Source organism: Zeus faber (genome assembly GCF_960531495.2).
Source record: "Zeus faber genome assembly, chromosome: 19".
NCBI classification, from domain to species: Eukaryota; Metazoa; Chordata; class Actinopteri; order Zeiformes; family Zeidae; genus Zeus; species Zeus faber.
Window position 1 is genome coordinate 13588066 of NC_137206.1, and position 15000 is coordinate 13603065.

Genomic DNA, 15000 nt, shown 5'->3' on the forward strand with positions numbered 1-15000 from the left:
TCCATCCCGCCCTCCCTCCCTCCATCCTTCCCTCCCTCCCTCCATCCTTGCCTCCCTCCCACCATCCTTCCCTCCCTCCCTCCATCCTTCCCTCCATCCTTCCCTCCCTCCCTCCATCCTTCTCTCCCTCCCTCCATCCTTCTCTCCCTCCCTCTATCCTTTCCTCCCTCACTCCATCCTTCTCTCCCTCCCTCCATACTTCTCTCCCTCCCTCCCTCCATCCTTCTCTCCCTCCACCCTTCTCTCCCTCCCTCCATCCTTCCCTCCATCCCTCCCTCCCTCCCTTCATCCTTCCCTCCCTCCCTCCATCCTTCCCTCCCGCCCACCATCCTTCTCTCCCTCCCTCCTTCCTTCTGACCCTGCCTCCCTCCATCCTTCTCCCCTCCCTCCATCTTTCTCACCCTCCCTTCCTCCCTCCCTCCATCCATCCTTCTCTCCCTCCCTCCATCCTTCTCTCCCCCCCTCGCTCCGCTGCAGTGGAGAGTATTCAAAGGATTCAAAGGTAGACGGAGTAAACCAGGGCTTCAGAAAGTGCCCATCTTACCGAACCCAACAGAATAAGCTTTCCTGGGCTCACACGGCCGGATGCTTGCTGTAGCTTGTGCCTCCACTCGATGCAGATAGAAACGGGGCGTGTCAGGGTGCCAGCCTGATTGGGAATAAAACAGTAGAGGAGACGGCAACTGAGACAAACAGCCACTTCAAACTGTCAAACTTCCGTTCGCCGTCTAAAGAATCCCATCGTTCACGGGCTCCGCACTCCACGCTCACAACATGTCACGGTCCCCCGTGTGGGGAAAAACAGTGAATGACTTCTGATTGGTATTTTGGATTCGAAATGGGATGTGAATTGATGGAATGATGCACGGATATATTCCTGTTGATTAATGCGCCAACGTCCGCAACTTCAACACACGTCGCGTCGTGCAGGGAGAGGGGCCAAAATGAGGGTGTGGACCCGGGTGTCCTGTTCACATCAGAGCCGATCGATGGTGGAGCCGATTGAAACCCGGGACGGAAACGGGTTCTTTTCTTCCCCACTGGTGACAAATGCCTGATGTTCGCGGGCGTTACCGGGTTTTTGGTGCAGGAGGAAATGGGTATTACTGGCTCCTGAAGGAGAAGCTATTTTCAAACACGACGGGACCGGATTGTGTACAACGCAAAAGTAAGATGTCACTGCGAGAACATGCCGGTTATGACCAAAACCGGCTTCGGCGCTTCCCGGCCGCCTCACGGATTTAATGAGCCGGCCGTGTCTCTTCTTTTTATTTATTTTTGATTTGAATTTTTTTTATAGGTTAGCAGAGTTGTGTCCCCCGCTCCCTTATCTGGGGATTTACAGTATCCTCGCCCAGGCAACCTCCCACTCACGCTCATCGATCCCTCTCGAGCCGAGGCCACCGACACACGGTGGGGCCCTCCACCCGTCCTCGGTCCTCGTCCCTTCTCTGTCCCCCGGCTCCAGGTGCGTCCCCTCCTCTTCATATCAGCCTCGAGGAAGCGTCTCCGGGGGGGCTTGTGTGGCCCAACACCGTAGCCCCCTCCCCACCTCCAATATCCGTTGTGAGAGCTCCCTCTGTCTTTCACGCCCCTTGTTTCCTTTGGCGTGGGCAGGAGGCTGAGCGATGGGTCGGGGGGAGGAGGCTGTGGGGGTGTCCTCCGTTGTCTCCTTGCCCGAAAGGGAAGTCGGCGCAGCTCCCGCCGGCTAATGGCGGAGATCTAGGGCTCCATCCGTCAGATGACAGATAGTTTCCCTTTCCCACCCCCGACGCTAATCTGCCGGCGGGAGCGCCGCAAACCATTTGTTTGCACTTCACCGGAGCGGTGGGATACAAAGAGGGAGAGGGAGACCTATCTCTTTTTTGGTACCGCAACCTCCCTCCACACACGCACGTGCGCACACACACACACACACACACACACACACACACACACACACACACACGTATATTACAGAACGCACGGGCCGCTGTTTGCCAGGCAATGTTAGGCCTAAAGGTCAAGTCATCAGACGGGGCAGACCATTACCACCAGCATATGATGAAGACCGGAGAGCGAGAGAGAGAGAAGAGGAGGAGGAGGAGGAGTGGGAGGGGTGATGGAGGGAGGCTGGACGGGAATGATGTGAGGGAAATTGAATACATGAGGAAACCAAATGAAAAGAAAAGAGCCCCGGACTAATGATTTGACCTGCCATTTTAGTTGGCTTGTTTTTCCCCCCTCCCTGCCGTCTCCGTCCCTCTCTCTCTCTCTCTCTCTCTTTCTCGCTCTCCTGCTCCATCCTTCCCTCCATCCCTCTTTCCTTTCCTCAGATCTGATTTTTTTCTCCTCTACCCTTCACTCTTTATCTCTCTTCCTGCTTTGTCTCTAGCAGTTCTTTCTTTCTTTCTTTCTTTCTTTCTTTCTTTCTTATTTCTTTCTTTCTTTCTTTCTTATTTCTTTCTTTCTTTCTTTTTTCTTTCTTTCTTTCTTTCTTTTTTATTTCTTTTCATTCTCATTCTTCAAGGCATTTTACCTCCAGGCATGACTAATCAATCAATCAATCAATCTATCTGTCTGTCTATCTATCTATCTATCTATCTATCTATCTATCTATCTATCTATCTATCTATCTATCTATCTATCTATCTATCTATCTATCTATCTATCTATCTATCTATCTATCTATCTATCTATCTATCTATCTATCTATCTATCTATCTATCTATCTATCTGTCTGTCTATCTCCTCTCCAAGCTCTTTGTTTATTGTTTTTTCCTCTTTTTATGGCTTTTATTTAGTTGTTGTTGGTGAATAGTTTTCATTTTATTTGTGTTTCTGTGTGTGTGCAATCACCGACTAAATGTGTGTGTGTCTGTGTGTGTGTGTGTGTGTGTGTGTGTGTGTGTGTGTGTGTGTGTGTGTGTGTGTGTGTGTGTGTGTGTGTGTGTGTGTGTGTGTGTGAGTTATTTTTTATTCTCATTCTTCTGTCAGTGTCTCATTTCAGCTGCTCAAACAAAGGGTTTGCTTCTCTCCATCATATTTTCATGTGTGTATGTGTGTATGAATTGAACCGTTCTGTACACATCTCTCCTTCTTTCGCTTTACTTTTTCTCTCTCTCCCTACACCCCTTCCACCAGTCAGTCCCACAGCTCGCGGGTGGGAGTGGTGGGGTGGGGGTGTAATGGTGGACGGACACGGTGGCGCTGCTCGCCCGGGGGCCCCGGGCTCCTAATGAGACGTGGAGAGGTGGAGACGGAGCTTAAGCAGCGTGGGGGGGCGGCCGGGCTTCACCTCTGATGAGAGAGACTCTGCCTCATTATCCTCCATTTTACCCTCTGCTCGCCCATTGTCGCCCCGCGCCCGGCGACGTCCTCACACACAGTGATCTCTCTCTCTCTCTCTCTCTCTCTCCCTCTCCAGCTCTTACTGTTCAATGTGGACTCTTTTATTTTGGTCTCAGGTGGCTTCCCCCTCCCGTTCATCTTTTACCGTCTCGCTCTCTCTCTTTTCCCTTCTCTGTATTTCTCTACCACTCTCTACCTAATTCCCTGGAACCTGGTAATAGTATGAGGACTCGCGCTGGCGTCGCAAATTCAACCGGTTTCCATCGCAGTAGTTAATGAGACCTGGCAAATTCACAATTTTCAAGCATTAAGAACGCTTAAACCTGATGCTAATTGCATGTTGAATTGAAAGTTTATTTTATACACAGTGATGTGGAGATGGTGTGGTTTGAGCTGCCACACCTGTCCTGGATCTAGGTAACTGGGCGCCCAGGATCAGTGTGGCTGCATACCTGTTGCTCGTTGGTTGGTCTTACAAGCAACAGGTAAAACCCCCATCCCCATACACACTGAGGAGAGGGGAGCCCTTGTCATGACACATGTCTACCTGCTCCTGGGCTAATTCCACCTACCCCACTCTCTACAATAAACTGGTGTGTCTACAACCCCGTCTTCTGTGTCTCCGTGCCGGAGGTCCCTGAACACGGCACTTGGGTGGTGGGTGGTAGGCGAAACTGCCACATACACTTATTACTGGAACCCAAGCCAAAGCATTGTGGTTTCTGTGTTTTTCTTTGTTAAACCACGTTGTTCCTTATGTTTGGGGGAAAAAAAAACATGAAAAACAAAAACACTCAAATATTTCCAGGCGTTTTTGTGATATGGAGAATGTGTATTATCAAGGAAGCGATGACAGATATTCCTTCATTGGTAATATTATTTAAAAAAATTATTATTTAAAAAACATTATTTTCCACGCTTTGAAATTTTTGGTCGATTTTTGCAATTTCACAGCACATAAAAAAACACAAAACTTTGTGAATCCTAATTCGGTATTGTATGTGTGTGTAGGTTAGTGTGTGTGTGTGGAGAAGCAGCAAAGCGTGTGTGAAGGTCTGGTAAATGCCACCCCTTAAGGCATCGTCAAAAAGCCGGTTTGTCGATCACATAATGATGAGACACTTAAACTGATAAACAACATCTTTCAGGTTTACGGTACTTGGTCTCCACAGTGATGCTGTTCGTGTGTGTGTGTGTGTGTGTGTGTGTGTCTGTGTGTGTGTGTGTGTTTGTGTGTTTATGTGTCGGTTGGAGTGTTTTGTGCTCCTTTTATCCACCCTCACATATCTTTTGCGGCTAATTCCTGCTCTAAAGAGTGGGAATTGGCATTTTTTAAAGCCTCAGTAATCAAATGGCCGACTATCGATCGGGGAAGCACCTGATTTATCACACAAAGACACACACACACACACCCCACAGTTCACATTTACTGCACGCCTGCGTGTGTGTATGTGTGTGTCATTGTGCGCGGATGCTGGTGTTTGTGTGTGGAGGGACAAACACTGAAGAAGCAAAGGAAAGAGAGTGAGAGCGGGGGAGAGGTGTAGTGCATCAAGATGACGGATGAGACACCCCCAACCACCCCACCCCACCCCACCCCACCCCACCCCACCCACCACCCACCCACCCCACCCCACCCCACCCTCGCCGTCTCCCGGTGTTTTTACAGCCAGAGAAACGAGGTCCCCAGACTCACATTACCCCTGTGATATATTTCCCACGACGCACTACGATGTAAAAAATGGGGGGCGAGGCGTGTGCGTGTGCGTGTGCGTGTGCGTGTGCGTGTGCGTGTGTGTGTGTGTGTGTGTGTGTGTGTGTGTGTGTGTGTGCGTGTGCGTGCGTGTGTGTGTGCGTGCAAGTGTGTGTGTGTGTGTGTGTGCGTGTGTGCGTGCGTGCGTGTGTGTTTGTGGGCGTGTGTGGGCGTGTGTGGACGTGCGTGCGTGCGTGTGTGTGTGTGTGTGCGGAATGATCGGGAGTTTAGGTTGAGACGCCTCAGGGCTGACCCCACTGAAGGCCTCTCTCTGTGAACGAGAAAATCAATTGTCCAATTTCCTGGGGATTATTAAAACGGGATGTTGTCATTTTTTTATTTATTCATGTATTTATTATGTCATGACATCCGGGGAGGTGGTGGGGGTGGGGATGGGCGGCATAGGCTGTTTCTGTCTTTACTCTGGACGTCGTCTCAACTACTAGTTACTGTTAGTAACAGTCTCCACAAGGCAAGCACATTTCAATATGGAGAGTAATTCTAATTACTTTACTCGAAAGACATTTTTTAAAAGCAAAGTAGAAAAAAAAAGAAATAGAAACATTTAAAAACATATTAAAATACATTAGCAATTAGATCGTCAGGCGTCTTTCTATGGACCATACGGGAGCGGTGTTGAATGTGTCTCTTTTGGGGAATCTCTTCGTCCCATGGAATCTACAGACTTGGAAACCTGGTTGTCAGCGGTTACACGTATTAAAGTATTTTTTTTCTGTGAAAGGGTTTGGATTTGTCTTTCACCTGCAGTGAAAGTTTTTTTAACAATCGGATAAACTTTTGTCTGAATGATGTTCTGTCTTCTGCTCTCCTTTCTCCTTCCATCCCTTCCTCTCTCTGTACACGGGTCTTGGGTGTCTGATCCTCGCCCGACCTCCTTTCCTTACCCACGTGGAGATTCACCTCCTGTTTGTTTGTTGTTCCTCCTCCTCCTCCTCCTCCACCTCCTCTATAGACTTCTCCCACCGTGCCTACGACCAGGTCCTAAGCTATGTCCTTTGTCCCTACTTTCCCCCCGTAGCTCCCTCCTCCCCCGCTGTAGACTCCGCCCCCTTGCAGCGCACAGGAAGTCACGGCACGGCGACGGCCAACTACGGCCGCGGGGGCGGGACCAACAACTACGCCACGGTGGGGCCGGGCTACACCTCCAGCTGCGGCGGCGGCGGCGGCGGCGGGGACGTGTACGGCTCGGACCCCTACGTGGCGGACCCCTACCGCACCCTGCAGTACTGCCCCTCGGTGGTGGAGTCGCCGTACAGCAAGTCGGGCCCCGCCCTGCCCCCCGAGGGCAGCATGCAGCGCTCCCCGTCCATCGACTCCATCCAGAAGGACCCCAGGTGGGTGGTCGCCGTGGCAACGCAGTGTTTTGCATTGTTCGCAGACGCGTTTGGAATTGGCGCCCCAGTAGGAGCGTTGTTTGCTTAGTCGTTAGCGTTAGCATCGTCAGTTAATTATGCCACGGCTCTGTGGAATACTGGATTTTGATTGGTCAATCAGTGGTCAGTTGTTTTTCTGAATAATTACCTTATATGTTAATAATGACCATTGTCACGGCAACCGCTACTCGATTTATGTCTCTTTCATTCGGCGTCCCACAGGCTAATGCTCACACTAGCGAGTGGCGCCATCTTGGGACGCTACATCGCAACTACAATGGAAGACATGAAGAAGGGAATGAGGATATGTCCAATTTCACACTAATATCAGTAAATAGGAGTAACATATGTACGACAAAGTAATGTGTCGAGGTTTTATTTAATTTTGTAAGTGGCTCCGTGATGCAATAGTGAGCGCCTGGCTGCACATTATCCCTTACATAGAGCACCATTCATCAAATGAATTACTCCAGTGTGAGTCTAAAGTGCCATACTCCCAGAGTGCAACGTCCATAGTCCTTCCCTCCTGCAATCGCAGCGTATGAAGGAACGACTGAAGATTAAAACATTTAAGTCAAAACTCAAAGTGTTAATTGGTCAGAATTGTGGAACAGCCTTCAAATTAAATGAAAGGCGCGCCGGGGAGACGGAGCGCCGCCGTGGCGTTCACTTGCTCTCTGCAGCATTATGAGCACAATTCGGCCCGATTTGCCAAACGAGAATTTCTACGGACCTTACTTCAGATTATCAGCAATTAGGATTGTGAGTAAAATGACAGGTTTGCAAAATGACTCCAAAAGACTGTTGCTCGACTTACTTATGGCTGCTTATTGGAGTCATGTGGGTAGTTGGTTTCAGTTCATTCCACTCTTGCTTGTGTGTGTGTCTGTTAATGGATTTTGTGTTTTTGCCTCCCTGCAGTGTGATTGTACGCATGGATTGTTTGGCATTGGAACCAGAGAGAAGCCAATTGTTCGGTGTGTGTGTGCGTGCGTGCGTGCGTGCGTGCGTGCGTGTGTGATTTGGAGGTTGCTGTGTGTGCTGCACTTAGAAGGGCTGGCCTGCTGCTCTCATTTGGCCGCTGCGTATTGGCACACACACATACATGTGTAAACACAGTTGACCAAATGGGTTTTAAAATAGCTTTTCGTGTGTGTCCGTGTGTGTGTGTGTGTGTGTGTGTGTGTGTGTGTGTGTGTGTGGGTGTCTGTGTGTTTCTTCAGGTTTATTGGTGAAAACATGTAGTTTTGTATAAAGGGGAATTATTGAGCTTCAGTACTATACGACTACTCTACCCCTGCATCATATCAATGAATACTCTCTCAAATACACACACACACACACACACACACACACACACACACACACACACACACACACACACACACACACACACACACACACACAGAAACACACAGAAATATTCAATCACAGTCATGGCAAGTCCTCCATGTGTGTCTTCAGCGGCTGTTTGACCTACATGTCTCCATACATTGATCGCTGCAGCCCGGTGATCAATGTCTGCCTCAAGCACGCGCGCACACACACACACACACACACACACACACACACACACACACACACACACACACACACACACACACACACACACACACACACACACACACACACATACAGGCCTGCCGCCGCCGATTCAGCCGTCGCTGACCACATCATTTACTCTTGACCTCCCCTTGGATGTTATCGATGTTAGCATCACCATATCTTAGCCGAACACACACACACACACACCCACACAGACGCGCGCACACACACACACCTATCTCCTTAACCTTGCTAACAAGAAAGCACACACAGTATTTCAACTGACAGTGAACAGCAGTACGGTCGCACCATCTACAGTAGCCATTGTACAGTAGCAGTACATCCAAATAGGGATAAAAACCTTCGGAAATACATTAAATACTGATTCAAAGCAAATAACAAATGCTTTTGCATTAAATTTTTCTTTTTACATTGTTATAACACAATATCTTGTGTGTGTGTATATGCGTGTGTGTGTATGTGCTTTCCAGGGAACCATTTATACTGTTAATATTGCAGTCTGATAAAGTGCTTCATCAGAAGCACGTACAATGAAGGATTCAATAGATTCAATGGAGCAGGGCGATGAATGACACGTTCGTGCAGACTCACAACTCATGGCGTTCTCTCTGAATCTATACCGATACCTATACAGTCAGAAACCTGACAGCTGCCACCGATGAAGATGGCCGATCCCGAATAGAGCGGGTCTATACGTCTCGTACTATCTGAGAGCTTATGAATTCCAAAACCTGTCACACGCAAAAAGGAGACGGAGTGGGACGGTCCGCCCACGTGGCCGTGACTGTTTCGATAATTTCCTCTATTGAGTTTGCTTGTGCGGCCGTTTTTTGGAGCCGTGGAGTCGTGTTCGTTGGTGGATCAGTCAGGGGGTTAACTTTTAAACCAATAGGAAAAGAGAAAACACATTTTCTCATCGAGACAAAACACGTAGTCGTCCATCTACAGCAAAACGTTGCAAATGGAGAAAATACCTTGTATGTGTTAAATATTGTGTACAGTTCATGTACACAGTATTATACACATAACTTTACTAAATGTACTTTCTATTGTTGTGGACCTACTATTATATTATGTTCTTTCCAGTTTAAGCCCCGCCTACTTCTAGTTCCTACCCAAATAACCTCGTAGGCCCACTGAATATACATAGACATATTGACATTGTATAGTCGCCCCAGTCCGCACAACAACATGCCTACAGACGTGTAAAGGGCTACGCGCGTTTTTAAAGACAATTGTGGAAGACGATTGTACAAAGTAAAAAACCGCTCCGCCTCCATAATTTCCCCTTGAAAAGCAGCCCCCCTCCCCTTGTTCCCAACTCGATACCCCGCTGCGTACGGAACAGCTTCGCCGGGCGCCGTGATCACTTCAATTCTCTTGTCTCAGCAATTAAGCCAAGGCTCCCTCTTTCATATATATATATATATACTTCACAGGACTCTTGATGTATAATTCCTTTAATTACGGCGACGGGGCGACCAATACGGCGAGGCTCCAGTCCCAGCGGTGGCCGTCAATCACAATGAGAGAGGGAGAGAGAGCGAGAGAGAGAGAGCGAGAGAGAGAGAGAGAGAGAGAGGGAGAAAGAGAGAAACAAAGAGAGTTTAAGAGAAAGAAGCAAAAGACACACACACACACACACACACACACACACACACACACACACACGGAAACTGCGAGCACGAGCCATCCAGATGAACACCCGATCCATCACAGGACAGAGAGGGTCTTGGGAGTTTCTGGCTGATAATGAGGCCGCAGTGTTTCATTATTGATGTGGTCGACTGACTCAACGCAGTCTCCCGTCGACACAAAGAGCCAGATATTGTCTTTTCAGGCGGCCAGAGTCGCCCGGATATTTACTGCGCCCCTAATAAATTATCCTCAGACCTCCACCATGTTAAGCCGATTTATTTGAGGCGCGAGAAACACACGACGGACCCCCAAAAAATCCCCCCCAAAAAATCACAAGGCCGCGGCTGCTGCACGCAGCCGCGGCCTTGTGATTTTTTGGGGGTGCACGGGAAACAGCTCAACCGGGTCGAACTGGTGAGGAATGTTCGGAACTCCCCCAGAAAGGTGAGTAACACGGACGATATGGTGATGTGTAGCCCAGAGAAGTGAAGTCACTCGAATCAATCACAAACTCACTTCGGACTCGAGAACTTGATGGAGACCTTGCCGTTTCTCCGGTGATGTACGATTATTTAGTTGTGAGCGAGGCCGGCGGCGGGGGCGGGGGCTCAGCCGGCAGTAACCTGGTAGTTGCAGACATTTGGGCGACGCCTCCCTCACACCGGGAGCGTTTCATTTACGGCCCGTCCAGAGAGCTCACGCGGAGAGCGGCCGTAAAGGCCGGGGCGAATCAATATGGCCAAGGCGGACGTTGGGTGCCGCTCCGGTAAAACTTCCAACCCGCCTCGATTCCCACCCCCGAAAAAAAGGACCAGCTTCGGCGGCGGGAAAAACAACAACCGAAAAAACAAACCCCGCGAGGACCAAAGGGAGGAATGGCGTAACGTGACGTCGGACGGAGCGTCTTGGGGGGAGGGGGTGGGGGATTGACGGAGGGGCCCCGGACGTGCGGCGAAGAAGTGCGAGACGGACGTCTCTTAAAATAACAATCGCGGCGTCTCCCCTCACGTCGCCTTGTTTGCCTCCTCCAGCGCTCCCCTCTCTCTCCCCTTCTCACCCGCTGCCTTGCACCTGTCGCTCTCTGTTGATTCCTCCCTCCCTTCCCTTTCTCTCGCAGCTCCGTAGGGCAACCTTCTTCATGTCGATCGTACACAAAGCTGACACAACAAACCAGCATCACGGTCCACGCAAACATCAGCTTTTTGACCAGTGACCACAATTTTAATTTGGTATTTCAATGACTAAAAAATAGGCCCGTTTTGCCTCTAAAATCGACACCGCATTGCCAGAGGAACGTACAGGAGAGCTGTCTGCAGACGCGTTTGCAATCACCGAAGCATCGTTTGTTAATTATTACACTGTCTGCGATGCTAGATTTTGATTGGTCAGTCAGCGGTCAGTTATTTCTAAATACTGAACTTGTCTGTCAGTAATGACCGCTGTCACGGGCAACCGCTACCAGAATTATGTCTCTTTCATTAGGCGTCCCTAGTGGCGCCATCTTGGGACGCCACATCGCAACTACAGTGGAAGACATGACGAAGGGAACGAGGATATGTCCAATTTCACATTCATATCAGTAAATAGGTTAAACGTACGTACGACAAAGTCATTTCCAAATCGATATGCGTCAATGTTTTGGTTTTTTTTGTCAATTTTATGTAAATGTTTTGTCCTCTCAAATCCTCACCTGGGTTATAAGCAGCCCGGGCCGCATTAACAGACGAACGTGCAGGAAAGCTGTCCGACAAAAAGGGTCTCTTTTCGTCCATCATTTCCACCGTTTCACACAAATGCATGTTTGATGTCAGGTAACCCCCTCCGCCCACCTCCTGCTGAGTTCAATTGAAGCCAGGGTTTCAAATTTCAAACCCAACCCGTTGTCCATGTTTAATGATTTTAGGCAAGGCCAGTTTTCCCTCTACGATTACAAGAGAAGATGACTCCTTGTTCATCTCCGGAGGGGGGAAATTAATGAAAAAAAGAGGTTAAATTCAGGGATGGATGCTGACGGCAGCCATGAAAGGGAACCAATTTTATTCATTGTGGGCAGTTAGGGATTCATTGTCTTGCTCAAGGACACCAGTCATGTCGATTACAAATTTTCTTTGTTCCAATACAATTATTTTGCATGGTGTCGGTATGACAAAACACAGATTTTGAAAGAACAAAATACCAATTCTTTGGAAATAAATTATTTCGAGATGTAGACTTGCGTAGTGACGTGCATGGTGTTGGCGGTTAATTTTTTTTTTTTCCTTACTGTTTTGATCGTGCAACTTCTGTGCAAACACAAAGAAAACTCTGCCAAATGGTTACACACAGCAGAATGGGAAATCCTGTAGAAACCCCGTGTTGCCACAGCTAGTCCACTGCGTTGGCAATCCTCCTGGAAATGCATAAAGCCTGGAAGGAGAACAGTGGCCGTTGATAATCGCCTTATTTTCAAGTACATAGTATTTCAGCTAATAGTTTATATCCTGATTAAAGTCTCGTCGGAGAAAAGCTTCTTAAAAAGTGGCAAATGCACAAATGACAAGAGTATCAAAAAGAAGCGTATAAATGTTTATTTTCTAGTTTAAGCACAACGTTGGAATTAAAATATAAACGTTTGTAAAATATCAAGATGTTGTTCGCATTATTTGTCCAGCTTACAGAGAAGAAACGATTAAATATTAGTGTCCGATTAGGTCTTACGCAGCCTTATCATTGTTGGACGGACTGAGGTTTTTAAGTTAAAGTTGGTTCGCCATCTTTCGACCCAGACGATATTCAGATCTTTGTTCCTTGTCGTTTATAAGGGTTCATAGTGCTGACCGGCCCAAAACTTTACTTTAATTGAGAGACTTACCACTCCGCTGCAGCTTCTTACCGTGCTTCAATTCAGTCAAAGAAGTCAGCCTTGAAAAAAATTCGGCCAATAAATTCTGCATTTGATCATGTTTTTCAAGGTTTCATTTTTTACTTTTTTTGTACTTCGGCAATTCAGCTCAACAGGAAGTTGCGTCGCTTCCTACTGGCAACCTACTGCCGCCGTTACCAACATAGTTGTAGATAAAATGTGATATTACTGTCAGTCATTCATATAATAAAAATACACAAAGACACACGTGACTACAGTGCAAGTTTCATGTTTTTGAAAAGGAGATTTAACATTTTTTTAAGGGTTCAACATCACAAAATGATTGGGAAGCAACATTTTAATGAGGACCCAGTTGGAAAAAATAGCAAACCTATCCTTTAATAACTTCTCCCATAACAGAACATTGAGCCCTTGTTTTAAATATTTGTGATGTAAACTATGCATTGACTCAACAGTTCCTGGTCACATGTGACTGCCTCATGTATGTCTGCATGGCTACATTACAGTCCATATCATATGGCTTATAAAGATTTGAACAATACCTGTCAGAGTACTTTAATTTGGTTGAATCCTAGTCGTGTACTACAGGAGTCTGTGGCGGGAGGTTAAACGAGCAGCCGCTCACACTCGCTCTCACTCTGGCGGTAATTGGATCTAGCTGAGCTAACATCAAGTGCTAAATGAGTTAGCGGCTATTACAGACAAGGAACAGTCTGAGGGAAGGGCAGAGGTTATGTCTGCCCGTGCATGTGCGCCAATGTCTGTTTGCCTAAGCGCTCACTATTAGATGGATGGTCCTGTGCGTCGTATTGTGTAATTGTTTTTGCATTTGGGATTGGATACTCCCATGGATTCAATCTATGTGCCAGTATCTTGCATACGTTGAGTGCTTCTGTGATGTGTGTGTGTGTGTGTGGGTGTGTGTGTGTGGGTGTGTGTGTGTGTGTGTGTGTGTGTGTGTGTGTGTGTGTGTGTGTGTGTGTGTGTGTGTGTGTGCGCGCGTGCGTGTGAGAGAGCATAGGCACGGCAGAGCATAGGTGAGGAGTGAAACCAGGCACCGTGAAGAGAAAAAACTCAATAACCACAAATGGAAAGGTGCAGAGGAAGAGGGTGGAGGGGGGTGGGTGGGTGGGGTGAGTTGGGTTCAGAGGAAGGGATGGAGATGGCGAGAGGAAAAGGAAGAAGGGAGGTATGGAGGGGGCAAGGAACCGGAGAGGCGCAACGGGGGGAGGGAGGGGGCACAGGAGTGAAGGAGACGTGGGGGAGAAACACCATGACAGTAAATGAGAAGACCGGAAAAGAGGAGGAGGAGGAGGAGGAGGAGGAGTCCAGTTTCTTGTTTTTGCTTCTCCACATCGTATGTTTTTCCTGCTCGTCTTGGGAAACAGATTGCGGCCGCCTGTTGAAAGGGACAATCAGAGAAAGAAGGGGAGAAGCGGGAGCCGCAGGGGGGCTAGGATGGAGGAGAGGTGATAAGGCGACGGGAACGGCAAGGTGGAGAGAGAGAGAGAGAGAGAGAGAGAGAGAGAGAGAGAGAGGGAAGATGAGAGAGAGTCAAGGAAGAACATTGGTGATCGCCAGGAACAAAAGAGACGGAGGCAAATCAGAAAATGGGAGAAAATTAACTAATGGAATGACTTCGGCTTCGGGAGCGAGGGAGACACAGGAGGATGACGGGAGGTGAGAGGGAGCGGAAGGAGGTGTGGAGAAAAATGAAAGGTGGAGGAAACCAGAGAATGAAATGGGAACGGAGATAAATAGGCGCTTGGGCAGCTGGTCGTAGAGAGAGGAAGATAATAAACATTATTCAAAATTACTGCTTTGCTTCAGGGGGTTCTCTCAAACAAAAATGTGTGGGGGAGGTTCCCATTGCAGTATATGAAGAGACACCCAGAGAATAAATCTACGACAATACACAGCACGCCTCCAATATGACATCCAATACAAAAAGACCGCATGCGGGCTCAGATTTGTGCCGATACCTGTCGGCATATTGAGTTGGTTGTGCAACACAGTATATCACCTACAAGCCTTGCAATGTCCTCACAAGCCTCGCAATGTCCCCACTAGCCTCGCAATGTCCTCACAAACTTGTGAGGACACAACACGCTCACACGGCCATGTTCAACCAACAGAGAACATATGAATGTGCCTTCACAACAATCACAGCCAGATCTTGAAGGTGTTCTGGGTGCTCTGGAAACATACCCACCAGCCTCGCCCTCCACCTCTCCACCAAGCATTGAAGCAGGGGCCACCAGAGATGAAACAAACGTGCATCTCAACCCGGGGCCAAGTTCATCTGCAGCACTTCGTTGTCGTCAACATCTCTCTCTCTCTCTCTCTCTCTCTCTCTCTCTCTCTCTCCAATAAACATGTTTTTTTTGTCATGCTGTTCTGTTTTCAGTTGTTTTCCCTAAGTCGCCCCGATATCCACAAAGGGGATGAACTAGTTT

At 48.2% G+C, this 15000-nt stretch overlaps 1 protein-coding gene across 1 annotated transcript in view; it reads left to right on the forward strand.

Annotated features, from left to right (window-relative positions):
- Nucleotides 1-15000, forward strand: part of ctnnd2a (catenin (cadherin-associated protein), delta 2a) — a gene marked incomplete at both ends in the record, with an annotated part of 290413 nt that overhangs the window by 143485 nt on the left and 131928 nt on the right. Inside the window, one exon of the mRNA XM_080020137.1 lies at nt 6123-6438. Within this exon, the coding sequence (XP_079876263.1) occupies nt 6123-6438 (316 nt within the window). The remainder of the gene's footprint in view (nt 1-6122; nt 6439-15000) is intronic.